Genomic DNA, 20,323 nt, shown 5'->3' with positions numbered 1-20,323 from the left:
ATTAGGAAGTGTAGTCAAACCATTTAGAATTAGATGTTTGACAAACTATTATTTTTGTTAGATCATTAAACTGGATTGCTCACTGTATATGACATCTAGAAAGAAAGGACGCAAATGCTGTTTCCAGATTATTTATTTTTGTGCCAGATCAATTGCCTATTTGTTTAAAAATATTTATGATCATCTCAGTTTTGCTTGGATGTTGGTAGTGGTTATGTTTATTTATTCTTACGGGTTTCTAAGTTCTGAACACAGAGACATGCTGAAGTCTGTTCAGCTCCCTTCTCTACTGTGCAGCAGGTTTACGGGATAGCTCATCTTCCAGAGCGCTCTGAAAACCAAGGCTCTATCTCTTTTCCCACCATATGCTGAATGCAATTAGGCACTTGTTCAGAAAAGGCTTTGTAAACACTGAACCCACGCCACATTTTCTGGTCTCAGGAGCTGCCAAATGCCTAAATGCTGTATTCAAGCCAGATGTCTAAATTTATAAAATGAATGACTGAACAAAGTGCCTCCTTAGTAGAGCATATGACTATAGGATGGACAGACCTGAGGGGTCTGAGATCAGCTCCAGAACATGGTGTTCTGCCAATCCACATCCCTGGCCACCAGGAGGGAGACCAGAATATAGTCTCTCCTGGATTAGTTGCATGAGGAAGGAGCACGCTTGGTGTCATATTTTGCTCTCTTGGTATGGGATACCAAGCCTCGGCAATCTCTGCTAGCAGGACTGTAAGGTAAATTCCGTCACTTCTCAGTGAGTACGCATGCCTCTGGGACACCGAGGTACTTGTTCAGCAGGATCAAACAGAGTACGTCTGGGTTTTCACCTGAGCTGCATCCACGTGACCATTATGAGCAGGACGCCTTGATCTTGTTAGGAAGTTTACAATAATACAAGATACACAGAAAAAGAGCTTCCATGTAAAATAATTCAAGTAAGTACTTCACTGATTGTCAAGACTGCCAAAGTAGTTGTCTCTTTTGCTAAAAGCAGAAAGAGACAAAAGCAGAAATAAACGTAAAACTTAGGTTCAACATTATGGATGTTAGCTCAGCTGTGGTAGTGGGCAAAACTGAAACGCACTGGAGCAGGTACAGTAACCTACATTATAAATGTATTATCATTTTTGAGAGTAGTCTGTGTTGAAGTTGTTCACAGTACATTTTCACCAGGCAGTCTTAATCACTCCCTCTCGAAAGAAATAAACCTGGTCCTTTCTAAGCTATGCTTAAAACAAAGCACAAGATGGATTTATATTCCTAGTCTTCCTAGAACCTGAAGCTTTAGTGATTTTACAAAGTTTATTTGCTTAGTTTCCCTTTTACGTAAGGCTGCCTAGTTCAAGATTCTGAATAGAGCATGTACGCACTGAGATCGACTGTGCACAGTCTTAACAGAAATGCCTTCAAAGCATTAAAACTTGAACCCAGATGCTATTGTTTTGGATTCCCTATAAATGATTTTATTAATCTTGAGAACAGCTAAATTGATCCAGGATGACTGTGGTGAGAGGCTACTCGTAATGTAATGATTCTACCATAAGGTTAAGTAGTACTGATAATTCATGGTAAGGCAAGGTGTAATAACTCTCTCCTCTTACAACTGTCTAAAACCCCCCTCTATATAGTCAAATAAGTTCCGCATAGTTACTCTCCTTCATAACAATAAAACAATTTCAGTCTATTTATTAAAAGACAGCAGTGGTGTAGGGAGCTCTCACTAGCAGAATGTCTTTTTTTTCTCCTAGGTATGGCAATGTGGAGGAAGTGTTGAGGTTCTGCCTTGCTCCAGGATTGCCCACATTGAAAGAGCACATAAACCATACACAGAAGATCTAACTGCTCATGTCCGGAGAAATGCACTAAGGGTGGCTGAAGTCTGGATGGATGAATTTAAGAGCCATGTCTATATGGCATGGAACATACCCCAGGAGGTGAGTCCAGCGTTTGCAGTCTTTGGCTTTAGATCCTTTTAGGTTTGGTTCCTACTCTGAATTTTTATTTTTCTGCTAGGATTTTGTTATTTGCGCACACATATATATGTATTTATGTCTTATATATAGGTATAAGATATGCCTATACATACACACTTATATAAAAAAATATATTGTGTCTTATTCTAGAATAATTTCTTTATCTTCAAATTATCCTTACAAATTATCAAGTTCATCATTCTCGCTGATGACTCTTCATGGAGATTTTAATCTAGTAGCTGCAGAAATGTGGAAAACAGCAGCATCAAATCCATATTACACACCTTATTTTGAATTTGAATCTCTCATTTACTATCACAGAGAGCTATAATTCTGCCACATTTGTGAGGGGAATTCTGCCAGGGGCCAAAGGGTGTTAACATCTATTGATTCAAGTGTGAGTGTTTCACTCTTGAATCATTTCACATCAGAGTAAGGTGGACATCATGACAAACTGTAGAATCTAGCTGCAACTCCCTTTTGGCCTTCTTGTCCAGATTTCTTTTCCACAGATGAGCAATGGCTGGTCCATTATATTGAAAAGATAATGTTGGACAGCTAACCTGAGAGTTCAGTTTGATATCTGACTGCAGTTGTTCCTCATCTCTGTAGTCAATGGTATTTTGGCTGTGAACTGCTAAGAGCTATAGTGATCTGAGAAAGGGCAACTGTACCTGTTCTGAAAAATTTGCAGGATCCATGCAGAATAGGTTGTTTCTTTGATTTAGAGTGCAGTTATCATCAGTATAGAAAAAGCAAGTATTCTAGACTTAAATGAACTTGGACAGTTTGTTTTTTCTTTTAAAATTTGTCTGAGTGATTTTGCAGCTGTTCAGAGAAACTCATTTTGCTGCCATTAAATAAAATGCCGTACTTCGCCTTTAATAAGGAAAAAAGGTTAGAAACCAAAACCCAGCTAGATATATGAATACTGATGTTGACTCAGCTGGTTTCAATAGTTTCCTTTATCTCTCATGGTTAAAAACTAGATCATTTTGGCAAAGTGGGGAAGTCATTGTCCTGTTTTTAGGTTGCAGAATTAGCCACATAATATACCATGGAAGTGCTAGGAAAAAAATCCTTTATGACCTCGTATAGGGAAAGGACCTTAGTCCCATGCTCACAGAATCCAAGCTACCCTTTAAGTGTCCCTGTTTTGAGTAGCTGCACAGCAGTGCATACAAGAATGAAGACATTTCTAGAAGATAGGGTCACTTTTTTACATCAAAACAATTTCAAATGAATTTTATTTGTGATTAGCCTGATAGATCTAAATTTCAGTTTCTATTTTTATTGTTATTTTCCTAAAGATTGGTTGATCTTCATTGATTGATTACGTTTCATTTTTTGACTTGAAAACATAGCATTAGCACAAAACTCAGAAGTCCCTTTTGCTAGACAGGATATACAGTAGTATACACGTATTTGCATAATATTCATCCAGAAATTATGGTGGTGGTGCCTAATCTTGTGAAAAGTTGAGATCTCAATGCAATTTGGAAATCAGTTTCGTAAAGAATATGAAGATAAGTCATTATTATTATTTTTAAATGGAAATTTAACAAGTAATAATAACACAGTCTCGACTGTGCCGATAGATCAGAAAAAAATAAGCCTGTTATAATAAATTTTAAAACTCATTTATTAAAGGAAAAAAATACATGTTATTAAACAAAGGAAAAATAAATGCAGTGAGTGGATTGAACCAGTTTCTTCAGGTCACAAAGTGCATCAAGGTGTTTTCATGGTAGATGTTGTACTGCTAAAACTGATGTTTTGTATAGTCTTGAAGAGGAATAACGAGTTTTCTTACTACTTCAATCTCCAGTCATTTTCCCACCACAAATGTACTAATCATTGCACTGAACTGCTTGAATAAATTGCAATGTAGATTATACTCTCTTCATCTTCACAAAGGCTACTGCTGTCAAACCGTAGTGCAGAGTTAAAAGCTGGAAATGGCAAGCACTAAATCAGCTTTTAATGGTGGTAGCCTCTCCTGCAATGTAACGAGATGCCTCTGTTGTTGGGAGAAATCTATCAGTATGTATGTACAGAACCTGTAGCACAAAGAACCTTCATTTGTATTTCTCACCACTGCAGAAAACCAAATAAACACACACATGCCCTCATACTTATTTAAAATATACTGGGAAACAGCTTAGTTTTCACAGTTGTAACAGGCTTGTAAAGCTGGATTCTGGTCGTTGCCTAGTAATTGCTACAGGATGTTCAGAGACAGTGTGGCACCTATGTGACCATCAGAAGGTTTTCCTGTCAGATGGCGTCTGTGACTTACAGCTGGGTACATTCAAGTGTTCACCCAGCTTCTGTCTTTTGCCACGTGGAAAATAGGGAAGGACTTAACAGTGTTGGGGCTCTGTTTTGTCTGACAGCGTGACATGTGCTCGAGTATCCCAAATCAGTTGTGTAATTTGAAGCTGTTCTAAGCATCTTTGTGTTCATCATGCGAGGCCTGCTGCCGAGAATCAGGGGAAGAGCTCCAATGACCTGGGAATTCCTTTTTCTTTCCCATGCTAAACTTTGTTAAGTACTGAACTGACTCTAGAGCAGTAGGAAGCAGGTGCATGTTTAAGGAAAGCCTTTGACCTTTTTAAGGGAAAGAGGAAAACACAGTACAAAATTATAGTCCCAAGCACTGCCATTGAATTAGTCAGTCCAAGGAAAACCTACATCGTTAGTGGGAATCCTTTTTTATTTTTTTACATCAAAAGGTTAGAAGCAATGCAGGCTCTGCTTGGTATAGAAACATTAGCAGAAAGAGCGAGTATTCAGTGTAAAGCAGCAACCTAAAAAATAATTTAACCCTTGTGGGACACTTCCGATACAGACTTGCAGTAGGCAGGGAGCAAAGAAATGGTGGATGAGAAAGGCTGGGATGGATTAGATCAAACTTGGATATCAGATTGGACGGCAATATTCTGTTTCATCTTTGCTTACCTCAAAATCAAATGAAAGGTGAAAGACCAAAGAGGGGCAATTTTCAAATCAAACCTAGTTTCAGCTTAAGCAAAAAGACGTTGAGATGTCATTGTGAGAAACATGCGGAGAGGACAGACAGATAGCATGGCCAAATACTGGTACGCAAGTGGCTGACTGCAGGAGTAATTCTCTGTCTGGAAGCTGATGAACCAGTGCACTGGTAATGGGCTGTGTAGGTAATAGAAATGTATTCAGTTAAAACAGTCGGCCTTTCCATGAAATATGTTATTCTAAAATGTTAACCACAGGACCTGTTTTTTTCCATGGAACAATTCCCAGATCTCTGAGAAGCCCCGTAGCCAGATGTTTCTAAAGGGTTTAGTCTTTGAGAGCTAATAATCTAAAGGAGTTAAGAGTCATTTGGCAGTGTGCTGTGACTGCCGCCTTGGGATCTCTGTGGGTGGATCTGAAATACCAAGGGTTTCAAACGGGGATCTCAGATACCAGGGTGATTCCTGCATCATAACTACTTAGATAAATAGATTCAGAAAAGCACTTAAAACCCAAAGGAAAGTTTTTTTTCAAGTCTCAGAAGCAAGAACTGTGCTCTCCATGTATGCTCCCTTATGTTTTGGGGTTTGTTTTTCACTTTTTTCCCCTCCCAGCATGTTCTCAGCTTTGGGGAACACACTTTATTGTTGCTGGTGATAGAGCCAGTGTGCTACAAGCGAGCTGTTTTCCTTCTCCAGCTGCATGGGAGGATGTGATTACTGAGGCACCAGATGCTCACTCTTACCTTACACAGTAAACCGTGAGGAAACAAGCGTTGGTGCCTGTAGGGTTGCATGTGAAAGGAGCTGGGATGCACTGGACCAATTTAGTACCTGATCCTAGGAAGCCTGGTTAGTGCTGGCAGTGGAATGTCTGTGTGCTGGCATCCTCCTTTTCCCTCCTGTCCATGGGACGTGGACATGCAGGATTTGTCCATGGGATTGGTTGGTTGTCTTAGAGCAGCCTACAGCACGTTCCTCTGTCCAGTCACTTGCTAGGAGTGTCAGGAAAAAAGCATCACTTAAGGAGTAGTTCCACATAAAGTCTTATGAATGATGTAGGGCTTAAGGGGAGGAGAGCCATCATTTTTGAGGATTAATCTGAGTTATGCCTGTTTATGCCAGGCCTCAGTTTCCTACTTTTTAGTATACTTTGCTAATGTGGAAATCAATTTTACTTTAGTTAGAAAATGCTTCCATAGTAAAATAGACTTGTTCCAGATTAATTCATTAATTCAGTACTTCAGGATGTAAGAAGCAGTTGTTGCTTCAGCTGCTCAGAAACCTAGATACTTAGAAAGATACCTTTTTGATGTGTAACTAAGAATATTCAGTGCTTCCAACGCTATTTTTAAATCGTATCTGGTAGCTGACAAAGTCTTTCAGGCACTTATGGCCCAGTAAAGGCTGCTGTTTAAGTAGATAGATTATAGGATTTCCCTATGAAAATTATTTATCCTGTGTTTTGTTTGAGGCAGAAGTGCTAGAGCACAGTGTGGAGCAAAATGTCTCATTTTTACTTCCTGTCAAACACAGCCATGAATTTATGCTTAGATCCCTCTCTAAAAAATTCCACTGTGTGATTTTAACGTGATAAATTATTGATTTTTATATACAGGACCTTTACAAAACTCACGCTTTATCCTCTGCTCTTACAGTAAGTACAAATTAGGTTAGCTAGAAATTGTAAAGGAGAATAAAAATTAGGGGAGAAAATATTTTGCAATTGCTTTTAACAAAAATATCAGCTTCTCTTTTTACATTACAAGAGAAATTTAGTAAGTGCTATTTCAGAAAGGTGAGCACGGCTTCTGCTCTTTGCAGGGAAGCAGTAAACCCAGGCTTCAGAACTGGCCAGAAAGTGTCATATATTAATGATTAGGCCGCAGTGGGACACCAGCAATAAAGTTGTTTCTAGGGCAACTTGCTACTTCCTGCCAATTACTGCTGGATCTGGAAAGTGCCAGGGAACTGGAGAACAGTGATCCTCCTTGCAAGTCAGCGCTGAACCTCACCAAAGTCAGCAGGAGTGGCTCCAATGACCAAAGCAGGCTCTGGAAGAGACCCCGCCATGGTGACCCCTGTCCGATTTAATGGGGCCCTTACGGCGTGCGTGTGGGGAGCAGACTCGCTCCACAACCAAAAGCTGATAATTATCATAGGTCATAATTGTCTTTGCAATGAGGGAGATGCTGGATGATAGTTTACACAGAAGTGTATCACTGATGTCTTTCCTGCTTCTTTTGTCCTTTGTTTTATGTGCAGGACTCCGGAATTGATATTGGTGATATTTCTGAGAGGAAGGCCTTGAGGAAAAAGCTCCAGTGCAAGACTTTCAGGTGGTATCTCGTCAGCGTGTATCCAGAAATGAGGATGTATTCAGATACTGTCGCCTATGGGGTGGTAAGGATCTTTTTTACACTTCCCATTCTTAAAAGGTGGGGGAGAAGGGTGTAATAGCGGAAGTAATTCACAAAGACAATGCATGGCTCTAAGTAGAAGAGTCAGATAATCTTCAAGTCCCTAGTTAAGTAATTTGTTAAGACTGGATAGTTGACAGAGACAGCTGCTCTGCTGTAGTTTATGCCAAGGTTATTCTGAATGTTACCCTCCTCCCTGATTTTTCATTTGTTTCGTGGATTGCATTCTACTCAGAGATACTCAAGGCATGATTTTTTAGACACACTGGAGCTGTCAGCTGGAAGGTTTGTGGCAGCAGCTGAATTAACAAAACAGGCTCAGTATTCCAGCTGCAAGCTTCTTAATACTGTAGCCAAACCTTAATTCATGACCTCAAATGCCTGTATTTTGGGATCATCATCATCATTACTTGGGTGACAGTAGTACACTTGTCTATGTCGAAAACACTCTTGAGTTGTTCTGTGCTAATTAAAGCGGGGGCAGTTCTGGCCTGTAGAAATGTCAGGCGTGCCTGACACGGAAGATGAGCGTGGCAAGTTAGTATGGACCCACAGGAAGCTAGTAGAGCTAGGACGTCCTTTTTACATTCTCTATCTGGCATCATATTCACAAAAATTGATTCCTGTAATTAAATTAGACTGTTTTCTGTAGGGGTCATTTCTCTACAGGTATTTTAAGTTATTGTAGAGTTGTGACTGGGGTAAGAGCTTGAGAAATTAAGTCCGAGGAGCTAGCTCATTTTACAGGGTTTGTAAGAAGAGGACTGGTGTGAAAAGGAACACACCGTTTCATCTCTTTTGCTTTAACACCTCATCACCACAGCTGCTGCTAGGGTTAAGGTCGGACTCTCAAATCTTTGTATCTATTTTACTGCTGGGTCAGCCCTCTCAGCTAAGTCACATGCTGATGTTGGTCAAGACGGATGATTTATTTTTTTTTTTTTTTGCTTCCTTTATTCTGGAGATGGTTGTGGAAAATGTTGTAACATTAGGACTAGGACTAGTATTAGAATCTGAGTTGGTGAAAGAGGTTTTGAAAAGCTGAAGGCGGTGGTGGATCTAGGCATGAATTAATAAGGCTGGTATTTATCATTGTTTTGGGTAGAGGGAAATGCCTAACATCTGATTTTAGTGTCACGGTCACGGTTATGTTTATGCCTAAGAAATACAAAGGTTTGAGAGAGGAAACTTATAAACTTTTTAATTCTCGAGGCTTGCAGGTAAGAATAAGGCCAGTCCTGATACCTAATGCATGTTTTCCCTTTTATGTTGAGATTTGTCCTGTTTATTACTGAATTTAGAGTTACGTTTAGAGTTGGAAATCTTGTAGAGATGAGTTCACGGTTGTGATTTTATTCACTGCCTGGCTTCAGTCTCTGGCTTTTCCACACTTAGTACATAGTAGTGCACTTCTAGACTTCCTTTCTAAGCATATCAATTTGTCTTCCTCAAAGGAGCCCCCTGTACACAACTGACAGGGCTGCTCAGTTAATCACAGATGGTTGCAAACCACATCACCTCTTTGCTCCCTCCATCAGACAATTCTTTAATGTTCTCTGAACTTCCCTTATAGCACTGAGCACCTTTATGCATGCCCATGGGTATGCAGTCCACATCTTTGGCCTCACACTCAAAAAGACCTTCCAGCTATCTGTGCTCATTAATTTAGCACTTCACTTTAAGAAAATTCTGCCTCAGCATTGCAAAGCTTATATATAGGGCCCTGTGATGAACAGGGCCAAGTACTTTGCAGTCTGTTCATAGCTAGATTGCTGTTCGTGGCTTAGCCTGGAATAATGCAAAGTAGAACTAGTGCATACCAATTGGCCAGAAGTCTCCAAGTGTCAGCAGAAAGGACTTTTTGGATTATTTCCAGAAATCAAGACTCTCCTGGAAAAAGCTGTTTCATTGCAGGGCTTTCTCCTGTGTTTGGAACTCCATCCATGCTGCTCAGCTAGCTGCACTCTTAAAAAAAATTGTCTTTTGTATATAGTGTATACCAGAGACTCATTAGACTTAGTATTTTTAAAATGTATAACAAGAATTATTGCTATCTCTGAAGGCTTTTTGAAATCTACCTTCCCTGAAACCTTTTATAACATTGTTGAAACCAGTGATGTCAAATTATTTACAAGGAAGAATTTATTCCAAGTGCTCTCTTTTCAATGTTTTCACTGCAACAAGTATTTTTAATTTTGCTTATTTCCTTGCTCAACTACATATGATTTTATTGCAAAGAAAAGAAAGTAATCACACCGTCTTTTCCTCATGTAAGGCTTGTTTGATTTCTTTTTCTTTCTGTTTATTTTAGCTGCAGAATTCCCTGAAAAGTGATTTGTGCCTTGATCAAGGGCCAGACACGGAGAATATCCCGATCATGTATATCTGCCATGGAATGACACCACAGGTTAGTCTAATGATCTCTGATATTGATGCTGCTCTTGCTAGGCTGTGTAGGAGGAACCATCTTGTACCTGTCACTGTATTCTTGCAACAATACCTCCGTAAGCTTTTTGGTATCTCTTTTATAAAGCCAGAACATTGTTTCTGCAATACATTGAGAATCACTGGTATATTAGCACTTTGACAGTGAGGTTTGTTTATTCATTTTGGAAGAATTTAAGGAATACAAGAGTCAGCACTGACCCACATTTTCATTTTTCATCTGTAACTGTGCATGTCGTGTGAATGAAAGTGCATTTTAAAACACATTGCATACATACATATGTATGCTCACAGTTTATATACACGTTATCTGAACGAACAGCTTTTTGACTTATGTACTGTCTCATTTTCACAAATCTGAAATGTACAGCCACCCTCTTCACGCCATACAGCTGTGTCAAATTTCAAACCCTGTTCTTTTGGAAGCCCTTCTTCTAAGGCTCCTTTTTCTTCTTTCTCTGCTGTTTTCTTGTTGCTCTGGTTAGTGCCAAAACCTTGAATTACCCCAACCTTTCTATTTCATTACAGCAGCTGGTTTTATTAACTTGGCAGACAAGAGGGTTAAGACATTGTATCTCTCCAAAGTGGCTAAGTATAGGGGCACAGGTGAAAGTGTTTCTAGGCGAATCTTGATGGTAAAAACGTTATGTGGCCTAGAACATGCTTGTCAAAGACAGATGGGCAGATTACCGAACTCCGTAAAATAACATAAGCAAAAATGACACAAAGGAAATAGATGTTTGTGGGAGTGAGTGGAGAAACTGAAAAATCCCTCCAGTTTGAGTAATTTTTTTTTTCTCCAACTACCTTTTATATTTGCTTCCTCAAAAGGACCCTATTGTGTTCCACTTCTAAGTTATGGATGTGGTTTCAGCCATGGAATATAAACACGGAGAGACAAGGGAGTCTTGTCCTCTGTACATGCATCTCACAGTGAGTGGGACACGTGAGTCTGGTGAAATGCAGATAGTATTCTGTATTTCCTGGCCAAGTTACACATGCTGCAACTGTGTTCTGTGCTGGCTTCCTTCATGGAGGCCCTTTAATATTGATCACTAGTGCCATCATGCTGGAGTAAATTATGAATGATGAAGACAAAAAGATCTGAAAATCCCATCCATCAGACTCGCTCACTGCATGGGCTGTGGCTTATTTGTCACATAATTATGTGGTAACTACTGTTCGCCTCCAGGAGGTTTTTAAGCTAGTTCTCAGTGTTCGCTAAGGAACTGTGCAATCCGCCTGTGAGCCAGAGCCATTATTCTTCATTTTCTGGGAGAGCATCATAACTCTCTTCTGGCATATCATCTGTGATAACAACACACTACAGGCACGGCTGTAAATTCCAATTAGAAATTTTAATTATAGTTAAGATAGAAACAACAACAACAGCAAAAAAAGTCACTTCAATTAGCACAGTTCAGTATTCACCAGATCGAGAACTGCCTTTGAATGTCAGCTGAAGCTCTGTATAAATGAGATAGCAGCAAATACATGACAAAGGGAAAAGAGGCAAGTTTTCTTGACAAGATTCTGCTCCTTTCATAATTATAATGTTGTGTCTCCTTCCATTACTATGCATTTAATTTCGTAACTAATGGTGTTAAAAACAACCCCCAAAAAGGCCCATATTTAAGCAAGATCCCAGTAATGAGTGAGAACTTTCTTTAAAAGCTGAGTAGACTTGCTCTATATTAGGGATTAGGGTATTAACAGGGAAAGCACTAACAAACATTATCTGGCATACTTCAAGATTTCCATTGCATATGTTGCATCTCTTGCTTAAGCAGAGCTGCAGCCACTTACGTTTCCTCTAGCATATTGGAAATATTTGAAAAAAAGACTCCTTTTAATCTTGGTGAATGTGCCAGTAACCACAAAAGATACTAGCAAGATACTAATTTTATTCTAGTGGTGGTGAAATGCTCTATAAAGGGGGTTATTTTTCCCACCTGGCAGTCCTTGCCAAAACAGGTTAGTCAAAAAGATTAGTTCCCCAATTCAGGACTGCTTGTATGACCGAGGGTTTTGGCGATGCCATTCTTAGCTCTGGTGCAAAGTTTTACCATTGCAGTTACACCATTTACAGCGTTAGAGCTGCCAACATGGATGGCTTTGCACAGTTGCACCTAGATGTGCGTTAATATCTGGCTATCGGGAGGCATTCCCTTGTGCGCAGTTTAAGTTGCTGCTCTGAGTTACTGCTATAGCCTCTCTTCTAAATGGGGTAACAGCCTCCTCCCCCCGACTAACCTTTTCCAGATGTTTTTGATTTTTCATCTTTTTGCAAGGGAGATGGCTTAGATGAGGTGTTTGACATAAGGTAACAGTTTCAGAATTTATGTACACCTACTGTTTCCTTTTAGCATATTTTATACAAGAAGGAAATCACTGAAGTCAACAGAAAGGGAATTGGGTACCTGACATTAAAAATCCATGCTCCATTTTTTACACACAATATTGAGAACATCATGTGTAGCTTCATAATTAAAAGCAATAGAAAATGGCAAGGAAATATCCTTAAATATTGCAATGACATTATCAGAAATAATTTTCCCTGCAGTGCTTCAGTTTTATTTTAAATAGACATCACAATTAGTGATGGTAAGACTTCTAAGATTCAGATTCCTCAACCTTTCTGCAATCCACTCCATATGTCTACTGCAACTAACAACAGCATAATTGTAATTCATTCCTGCTAGTATCTTAGAGCTCTTTATAACTGTGGTTATTTTCTAGTACTGTACTAGAAATAGAGAAAATGATGCAAATCTTACATGTGGTTAAATACTAGGATGGAATGGAAAATCAGAGCATCATCTGTCTGTTTCCTTAGTCCTCTGATACTACTACTGAGAAAGAATTTCTCACAGCAGGGTATTTGGCTTGGTTTGAGAAGACAGGGCACTTGAAAAACTAGAATCTGCAATTGGTTTTTGTACCCTCCTGGCTTCAGACAGTGCTTCCCAAGGTAGATGTATTTTGTCCTGGTGCCCATGAGCCCGGACAGTTCAGGGGTTTGATACCATCCACTGAGTAGAGCAACTTGCATGTTCAACCAGTGAAGAAAACAAAATGGGTGTTGTTCCCACAATGATGCGTTCCCATGAGTTTAAGGGAAGACTTGCTATTACTTTAGTAAGAATTGTTTCATTACAAAATGTTGCCCAGTTAATTATAGGTTCTGTTGTTAACTTCTTTGTCTTTCTAAGTGATAGCATCCGAACAGTGTAACTTTCTAAGTTGCTCATCCTTCCCCAGTTCTGCTGCCAGAGCATATTGCTTCCTAAGCATCACGTCCTTCCATTTCTGCCTTTAGTCACTGACTGTCCAAAATCAACACTGTTGTTATTAGTCCCAACAGCAACATACAGGGTGTGTTGGTGCAACTCCCCAGACTCGTCAGCAAGAACATCGGCGTCACATCTCAGCATCTGATACTACTTCTTGTAGTCACCGTGGGGACGGGCAGCTATTAGATATGCATGAATCAAGGCCATAAGGTGGTTTTGGTACTTTGGTGTGCTGGTGGTCAACTGCTTGGAAGGGGCTTTTAGCATATGTTTTAGCCTGTCGTATCAAGCCCCTTCTGCTGTGCATTGCTGCTGCTGCTTTGAAACAGCAGAACAAAACTGACTTCTGCAGCTCAACTATTAAAATTGCGTCCATAGTAAATGCAATATGGTAAAATAGTTAACAACGGCAGTTAAAATAGGTTCCTACTACACCGTTCAGCGGTGGTAGAAATCACGTTGCTTTAATTGCATGAGGACAGCTCAGAGGCAAAGCACAACAGCCCACAGTTGGTTCTGGCCAAAGGGACTACGCTGGAGCCAGCTGGGGGGTGTGAGGAAGCAGCCCTCCTTCAGTGTGATGATAGAGGGAAACGGGAAAATTGGGACATGAGGTAGACTGGCAGTAAAGGAGAAAGTGGGAGGGCATAAATGTAAAGAAAAGAAGGGAAGACAGAAGAATAGTAGCAGCAAAACAGTACAAAACATAAAGTTCATGTGAGGTTGTGGGGGTTTTGCTTTTTTTTAAGTGGTTCATGCAGAAAAGGATAAAGGTGCTGTTTTAATTCTTGAAGTTGTTGAAGCAAAGCTAGAATTAAGCCATCCATTTAGGCCTTTAAAGGTCCATTTTCAGCAGTGCCCCTATTCTGCATAGTAAAGACGGTTGCTTATAGCTGGAGTAAGTACATGCCCCAGGCCTGACTGCATTCTGCTCTTAATTCCGGCCCCACCTGGGCCTGGATGTTTGTTGCTGTTGAAGACTGCTGTTTAACCAGGCCTGTAATCTTGAAGGCAGACTGATGACAGCGTGTCACTTGCATTAAAACTACCCCCGAGTGATAATTTGGAAGATTCTTTGCTGAGAATGAAAGACCACGTTATTAGAGACTTTTAACTATTGTATAATAAGTGCCATCAGTCTATGAAGTGGTATTTTAAGTGCAGACTTACCTTGAAAAGTGCTTGTGATTGAGGGGATAATGGGCAGTTCTGTGTTCCCTTGTTCAATAGCTTCTGGCTCATATATTTCTCAATTTATAAGCAGTTAAGCCACAAAGCTCACCCAGGGATGTGAAAGTCAATACAAACCAGTTAGATTTTGAGGAATTCAAGTTGAGGACCAGGGTCAGAAGACTATACTGGGAGAATTACTAGAAAAGAAATGCAGGTGAGAAGGGACACCCATTCATATCCTTTCATATTCTTGCAAGAGACTGCAAGACTGACTCTCGGAAACCAATGACTACAGCCCTGTCTGGTGTGACTTACTGCATCTCCGCTGAAGGCAACGAAAGGAATTCATGCCAACAGGTAGAGCTATGCCAGTTTACGCTGTGTAATACTCTGACCTGAAAGCTTAATGTTGTATTCTAAGCACAGTGTGCAAAGTACTGGAAATGGCAGTTACAAAAACTTCCGTGAACTTCTAAAAACTCTTTGTACAAGTCATGAGTGCTCCTTTTAAAATGTTATTTATACGTATTTTTGTAAAAAACATTTTTTCTTCAGTGAAGCTTCTTAGCATGGTGGTTGTTCATAAACAATACTTGTTAATTTGTAACCAAGAATATATATGACTGAAAATGGCTATCACTGAGGGAATTCATGTTCCAGTAAAAAACTACTAGGTTGATCACAAACACCATATGGTTCTTAGTCCAATCTGTAAAACACAGGAGAGGAGAAATTCATAGATGTTCAGCAGACACTTATCAAAAGAAGTAAAACTACTTTGCAAATAATTGTGTGTGTGTGTGTGTGAGAATCTGTCTGTTTAGAGATGTCTAAATTACTCATGTACAATAGAACAGATTTAGTGTGATCTTATGGTTATCAAGACATTACAAATATAAACATCTCAAAATTATATTTTAACAGAGCCTTAATTTTAATAAATCTGTTGCAGTGTTAAAAATTTTCTCTAGATTTCTGTGCCTAATGAAATTAATGTTGTATTGGACCATTTTCAGTGCCAAGGAAGGCTGGGAAAAGGACCCCATGCTTTATCAGAATGAGAGTTAGGGGAATCTGGAAGCACAACAGGAGCCTTCTTAGGAGTGGCTTTCTGTCTGTGAAGTATGCTGACCAAGAAGCATTAGAGACCATTTTAGAAGGAGAAATTAACAGACAAAATGTGATTTTATCATTTATGACATATCAGTCTTTCCATGACAACTTTCCACTTGATTAAAAAAAAAAATAAAAAATCATGGAAATACTGAATACTGCAGCTGCTTTTCCTTGACAGTCTCACTGCTGCCAACAGAACACCACCATGCTGCTGTCCTGAAAAGTTTTTGATAAAAGGAGTTTCTGTCGCTCAAGAACAGTGTATAGCTGTGACACCTCAGATCCAGAACTGGCTTATGGATGAATACGTACCCTTCTTCTACAGCTGAAAACTGAACCTATAGTGAAATCATCATTGTTCTAGCCAAAAATACAGCATTCTAAGAAACGACTATGAAATATATACATTTCAGAAAACAAGAAGTCTTTTGTTATTTAGAAGTAGGACCGTGTTCTTAAGTATGTGTGTAAAACACATAAGCATTGCAAACCGAGACTGTGCAAGGAAACAGTTAGACAGAAGGCCCCACGTCTAACAGCTGCTGTATCAGCACGTTTCAGTGGTTGTCAGGGAATAAGGATGAACAGAACAAAACCTGCTGATGTGGATCAATGACTGACCCTTCAAACTTGAAAAATCATTGCCCTGAAGATGAGATGTCTACAATAAACATTGTCATGGAGTCTTTTTTAAGCAATAAGAAGGAGCACAGCAGCTGTTTTAACAGCTGTCAGTCACGTGCAAACTCAGGGTTGATGTTCATGTTTGTCTTCAAGGTAAATGTTAGACACATTCGATGTCTGTGTAAAAGACAGTCTGATCTGACATCTGCTCTGTGTAGTGCCATTTCTTTCTAAGGACATGCTAACATATTGGTCTGAAGTTAGCAATTGCCTGGTTTACGATGATTATTTAATGTATGCAGGCACATACAGAGTCCTGTACAGAAACTGAACTGTACAAACCACCCAATTACATGTTGGTCCAGATACTCTGCAGTGAAAAGTCACACCATGCGGCAGACAGTCGTCATTCCTGTCTTTGTACAGCCAAAGTGAGTGTGTCATTATTCATACAGAGTGAAACAGCTGCATCAAGTGAGCGGCAGCTTGGCCGGTTGGCCTGATTCTTGGTGTCCGTGCACAGGGGACAGGGGGCTGTGCTGCTCTTCAGCTTCTTCAGAGGCTGCACCTGACATAGCACAGTCAGGCTTCTTGTTTTCCTTGGTCTTTTTCACTAAACCTTGTAGAATGATCTAAGCACCGGGCCTAACACAAACTGTATGTACATGCTTCCTGGGAATAAGGGTATTTCCAACCATAAATGCTTCTGGAACTAGAATAGCTTGCTTTTTTTTTTTTTTTTTTTTTTTTTTTTTTTAAACCTAGGTTGCTCAGTTCAGTACAGGTCCAAGTGACAGAAGAGAGAAGTTACAGAGTAAGTGAAACTGCCTAGCAAGGATAGTTACAAGTATTAATGAATTCTGATTTTTTATTTTAAAAATATTCTGTAAAGGGCCTGCTTGCTATGGCAATTAATGTCTTATATAAGACATCCCTGCTGAGTAGTTTGTGGAGGCTATTTATGTTTCTGTTAATTTTTTTCAGTGCATAAATCCTGATTTTGATCACTGTAAAGTTAATAGAAACTGTGACCTTGTTTGCAATGGAAGCAAAATCTGGTGTTAGTTTTTTGCAATCCCTTACAAATTAGAGAGTTTTTCTGATGTATGCCTGAGAAGCTACATCCAGCAAACACTTTTTCAAAGCTGCAGCCTCTTTAGAATATAAATGTATCAGGGAGCTACAGAAATCTTTCAAAGGTTTCTAAAACCAACCAGTCCTTCCTTGGCCTAGCACGGGCAGCGCAACACTTTCTTCTTGGGGACCTATAGTGGATGAAGACTGTAATATATAATTTCAAATAGTATATATTTTTTTTTAAAAAAAAATTTTTTTAAACCCTCTTTTTCCTCAAGTTTGAATCTGGCCGAATTCACTTGAATTCAAAAGAATGAGCATAAACAGTCCTTCTTCAGGTTTCAGACCTAGGCTAGCTCTTTGGTGTGTTCCACTTCACTGATTAAAAACAAAAGCAAAGAACACAAGCTGCAGAACTGCAGTATTCTGGATCAGAGGAAATATCTTCTGCATCCCTCAATTTGGAAATAATGGAATGGATATTGTTGTTTATTTATTTTTGCGTTTGAAACTATGTAGTGTAAAAACATTGTGTATACCTGTGAGAACTGATCACTTGGAATTGAAACTCCAACCATAGTGAAATGAAATAGTGGAAAAGCAATTTTTTATTTTTTTTATTTCCTAAGAGTGACATTGATTTTCTCATTTGGAGCATATAGCTTTTATGTACTCTTGGAGAAATGTTTTTGTTTCAAAGTGATTTTTCCTTTGTTTTAGTAGGATGGCCTAGAATTAAAGACTTAGAAATGCCTTAGATGCTTTTGAAATCTTTATTCTTGCCTAGTGTACAGGATCACTGCTGAAGGTGAGCATGAATAAAGAAAAAGGAAAATACTACTATAAGCTGAAACAAGTGATTTGGCTGAAGTAGTAATCTCGACGTTCAGGTTCCAGGACGTGAGCTGAAGTTAAAAAGCAAGAATTCAAAAAGTAGCTCAATTCTTTTAAGAGTGTTATGAATATTCAGGACCAGAAGAAAGAACATTAACAACCTGAATTACTTGAAAACTTAAGAGCCAAAAGGTCTTTTTTAATTAATATCAGCTAATTTATAAGCATGTTTCTGACTGAGAAATAACTGCTTGTTTTGTGCAGATAGATGGAGAAGAAGAATCAAAGGTAACTTGGCTAGGGCTGCAGATGACGTGTTTGAAAAAGCAAGTAAAACCCCTAACCACAAAACATGACAGGAATAAAAGCAGTTGTCTGTAATGCACTGTATCTGTTCAGCCATTCTTGTAAATAAAAGGGAAATGCTCATCTCAGAGAATGGGTAAGAGTTCTTTTAAGGTACCTGTGCTATTTAATATTTTACAGCAGAGGTACTGGTGCAATTTTACGTAGATTACAAGATATGCGGAAAAGATACAGAAGCATAAATTGACCTTTAATGGGAGGAAAGATTACTAACGCTGATCAGAAGTAATGTCAGAAGGGTACTCAGAAAATGCTGTCAAAGACATTCAGTTGTAAAGCTTTTGCCTAGTAAAGCAGGATTTCCATTGAGATAATAGAAACTTCCAACTGGCAAAAATTCTGATGTCAAGTCTAGGCAGGTTACAAACTTAGTTTTCATCGCATTACTGCAGAAAAGAATAAAGCATCATGTCAGCAAAAAATAGTAGTATGCAAACTTGTGGAGTGCACAGAGAATATGCTGGCGACCACAAAGAATGCTGGTGCACAGAAACAACAGGGTTAGTAAATTAACTCCTCTGTTCTTCTCTGTTGTACAACTCACAGATCTGGGGCTTTTTCAGTTTGGCTTTGTTTGCTTTTGTGTTTTGGGACTTTTGGGGAGTTATGGTGTTGGGTTTTTTTAAAGAAAAAATGGTTAGTTATTGCTGTACATTACAGAAAGTTATTCTCAGAATTTTTTTTTCCAATAATTTATGAAGTATTTCCACTTCATGTTTTGTGTGTCATGTTATCATTACCATGCATGTTTTCTGCATTGCTTTCATTTTTGTGCTTGCCTCTCAGCCCTTGGATTACCCTCTTCATCTTGAATTCTGTTGCCTTTTTATATGATTAAATCCTACTTTAGCATCATTGTTATCTTTCCTGGTTATCTTGTCCACCGTTGGTATGCTTGTTACTGATGTAGGAGGAGAAGGACATATATCTGCTGTCTCTAGAGTTTGACTGGAAACACTTTAATCAGCATTATGTTAAATAGTGTTTACTCGCTGTGGGTACTAGAGCCACTGAAAGTAGTAGAGGACTGCTGCAGAGGGGCCACGTATCTTTGGAAAGGAGTCTGGCTTGTAGCTCAGCATCAGTGAAGTGGTAATCACTGGCTTGAGGCCATCAGACACGTTGCTACCAAGGCCGTAAACACCTTGCGATCTCTTCCTGCACTGCACTGCGTGGTGCTCGCACCCAGCAAGGCTCAGCAGAGCGCCCAGCCTTGGGAGCCGGTTAACGGGCCGTAGGTAGTGTGCAGCCTGCGGCCGGCTTTACTCCATGCAGAGGCGTGCGTCTGGTGTCTGGGCAGAACCACTTGTCTTAGGTCTTGCTTGTACTAGAGCGTTGCTGCCAACAGCCCAGCACTGGAGAGCTGGCTCTGGGCTTGGCCTGATGTGACTGGTGCAAAGTGTGCTCCATCGTATATGTTAATCGCTTCACTGGGCCTTCACAAGTGTCCGTGTATTTTTTTTCTTTTAACAAAAATGTATGAAGTGGCTGTCCTGAGGCCACATACTCACAGTACCCTGATATTCCATAGGCTACTTTAGTGTCAAGCTGAAATATTTTTTTAACTTGTTCCCATTGTATTCTACTAACAGTCTTTCTCTGCTAGGTGGAATAGATATAAAAATTTCCATACTTCAGCTGACTTTATCAAAAATGTATAGTACAATCAAAAAGGAAGGACAGGGCTTTCTTTCCTTTGCTAAGTTGAAAACGTTTTTAATAAACGTGTTTGGAGAAATAAAGCAGCTGTACTGGGTACCTGCAGTGTCTCATAATCTAATATTATTTGAGCATTTCACATTTTGTAAGTGCATTAATTTCAAATAGATCAGAGTTGCATATTAGGTAGCAATTACTAGAGTTATCTGTATTTAAAAGATGTCTCATTGCAAATTGGCATATCAGCGGGCAGTTTTTAAAACTGATCGTCGCTTGCAATAGAAATTCAGCGTAAAACCAGCAGTTATTCAGAACACACGTATAGCGCTTGGAGATATATGTTG

General features: G+C 39.4%; 1 protein-coding gene and 1 long non-coding RNA gene across 23 annotated transcripts in view; one reads left to right on the top strand and one right to left on the bottom strand.

Moving 5' to 3' along the window:
* Nucleotides 1-20,323, bottom strand: part of LOC106112084 (uncharacterized) — a 316,631-nt gene that overhangs the window by 7,431 nt on the left and 288,877 nt on the right. Inside the window, exon 21 of one of the 16 annotated variants that reach the window (XR_008748675.1) lies at nt 3,646-5,967. The exons of the other annotated variants lie outside the window; for them this stretch is intronic. This is a non-coding gene — a long non-coding RNA (uncharacterized LOC106112084). Of the gene's footprint in view, nt 1-3,645; nt 5,968-20,323 lie in introns of those variants that run through there. 16 annotated transcript variants of the gene reach the window in all.
* Nucleotides 1-20,323, top strand: part of GALNT18 (polypeptide N-acetylgalactosaminyltransferase 18) — a 329,806-nt gene that overhangs the window by 269,478 nt on the left and 40,005 nt on the right. For all 7 annotated transcript variants that reach the window (XM_055813301.1, XM_027778386.2, XM_027778387.2 and 4 more), the window contains 3 exons: nt 1,755-1,940; nt 7,238-7,375; nt 9,704-9,799. In XM_055813301.1, coding sequence (XP_055669276.1) covers nt 1,755-1,940; nt 7,238-7,375; nt 9,704-9,799 — 420 coding nt within the window. The remainder of the gene's footprint in view (nt 1-1,754; nt 1,941-7,237; nt 7,376-9,703; nt 9,800-20,323) is intronic.

The sequence above is a fragment of the Falco peregrinus genome, chromosome 9, assembly GCF_023634155.1.
Source record: "Falco peregrinus isolate bFalPer1 chromosome 9, bFalPer1.pri, whole genome shotgun sequence".
Classification (NCBI taxonomy): Eukaryota; Metazoa; Chordata; class Aves; order Falconiformes; family Falconidae; genus Falco; species Falco peregrinus.
The sequence above is the reverse complement of the archived record's forward strand: the minus strand, read 5'-3'. Positions and strand labels throughout refer to the sequence as shown.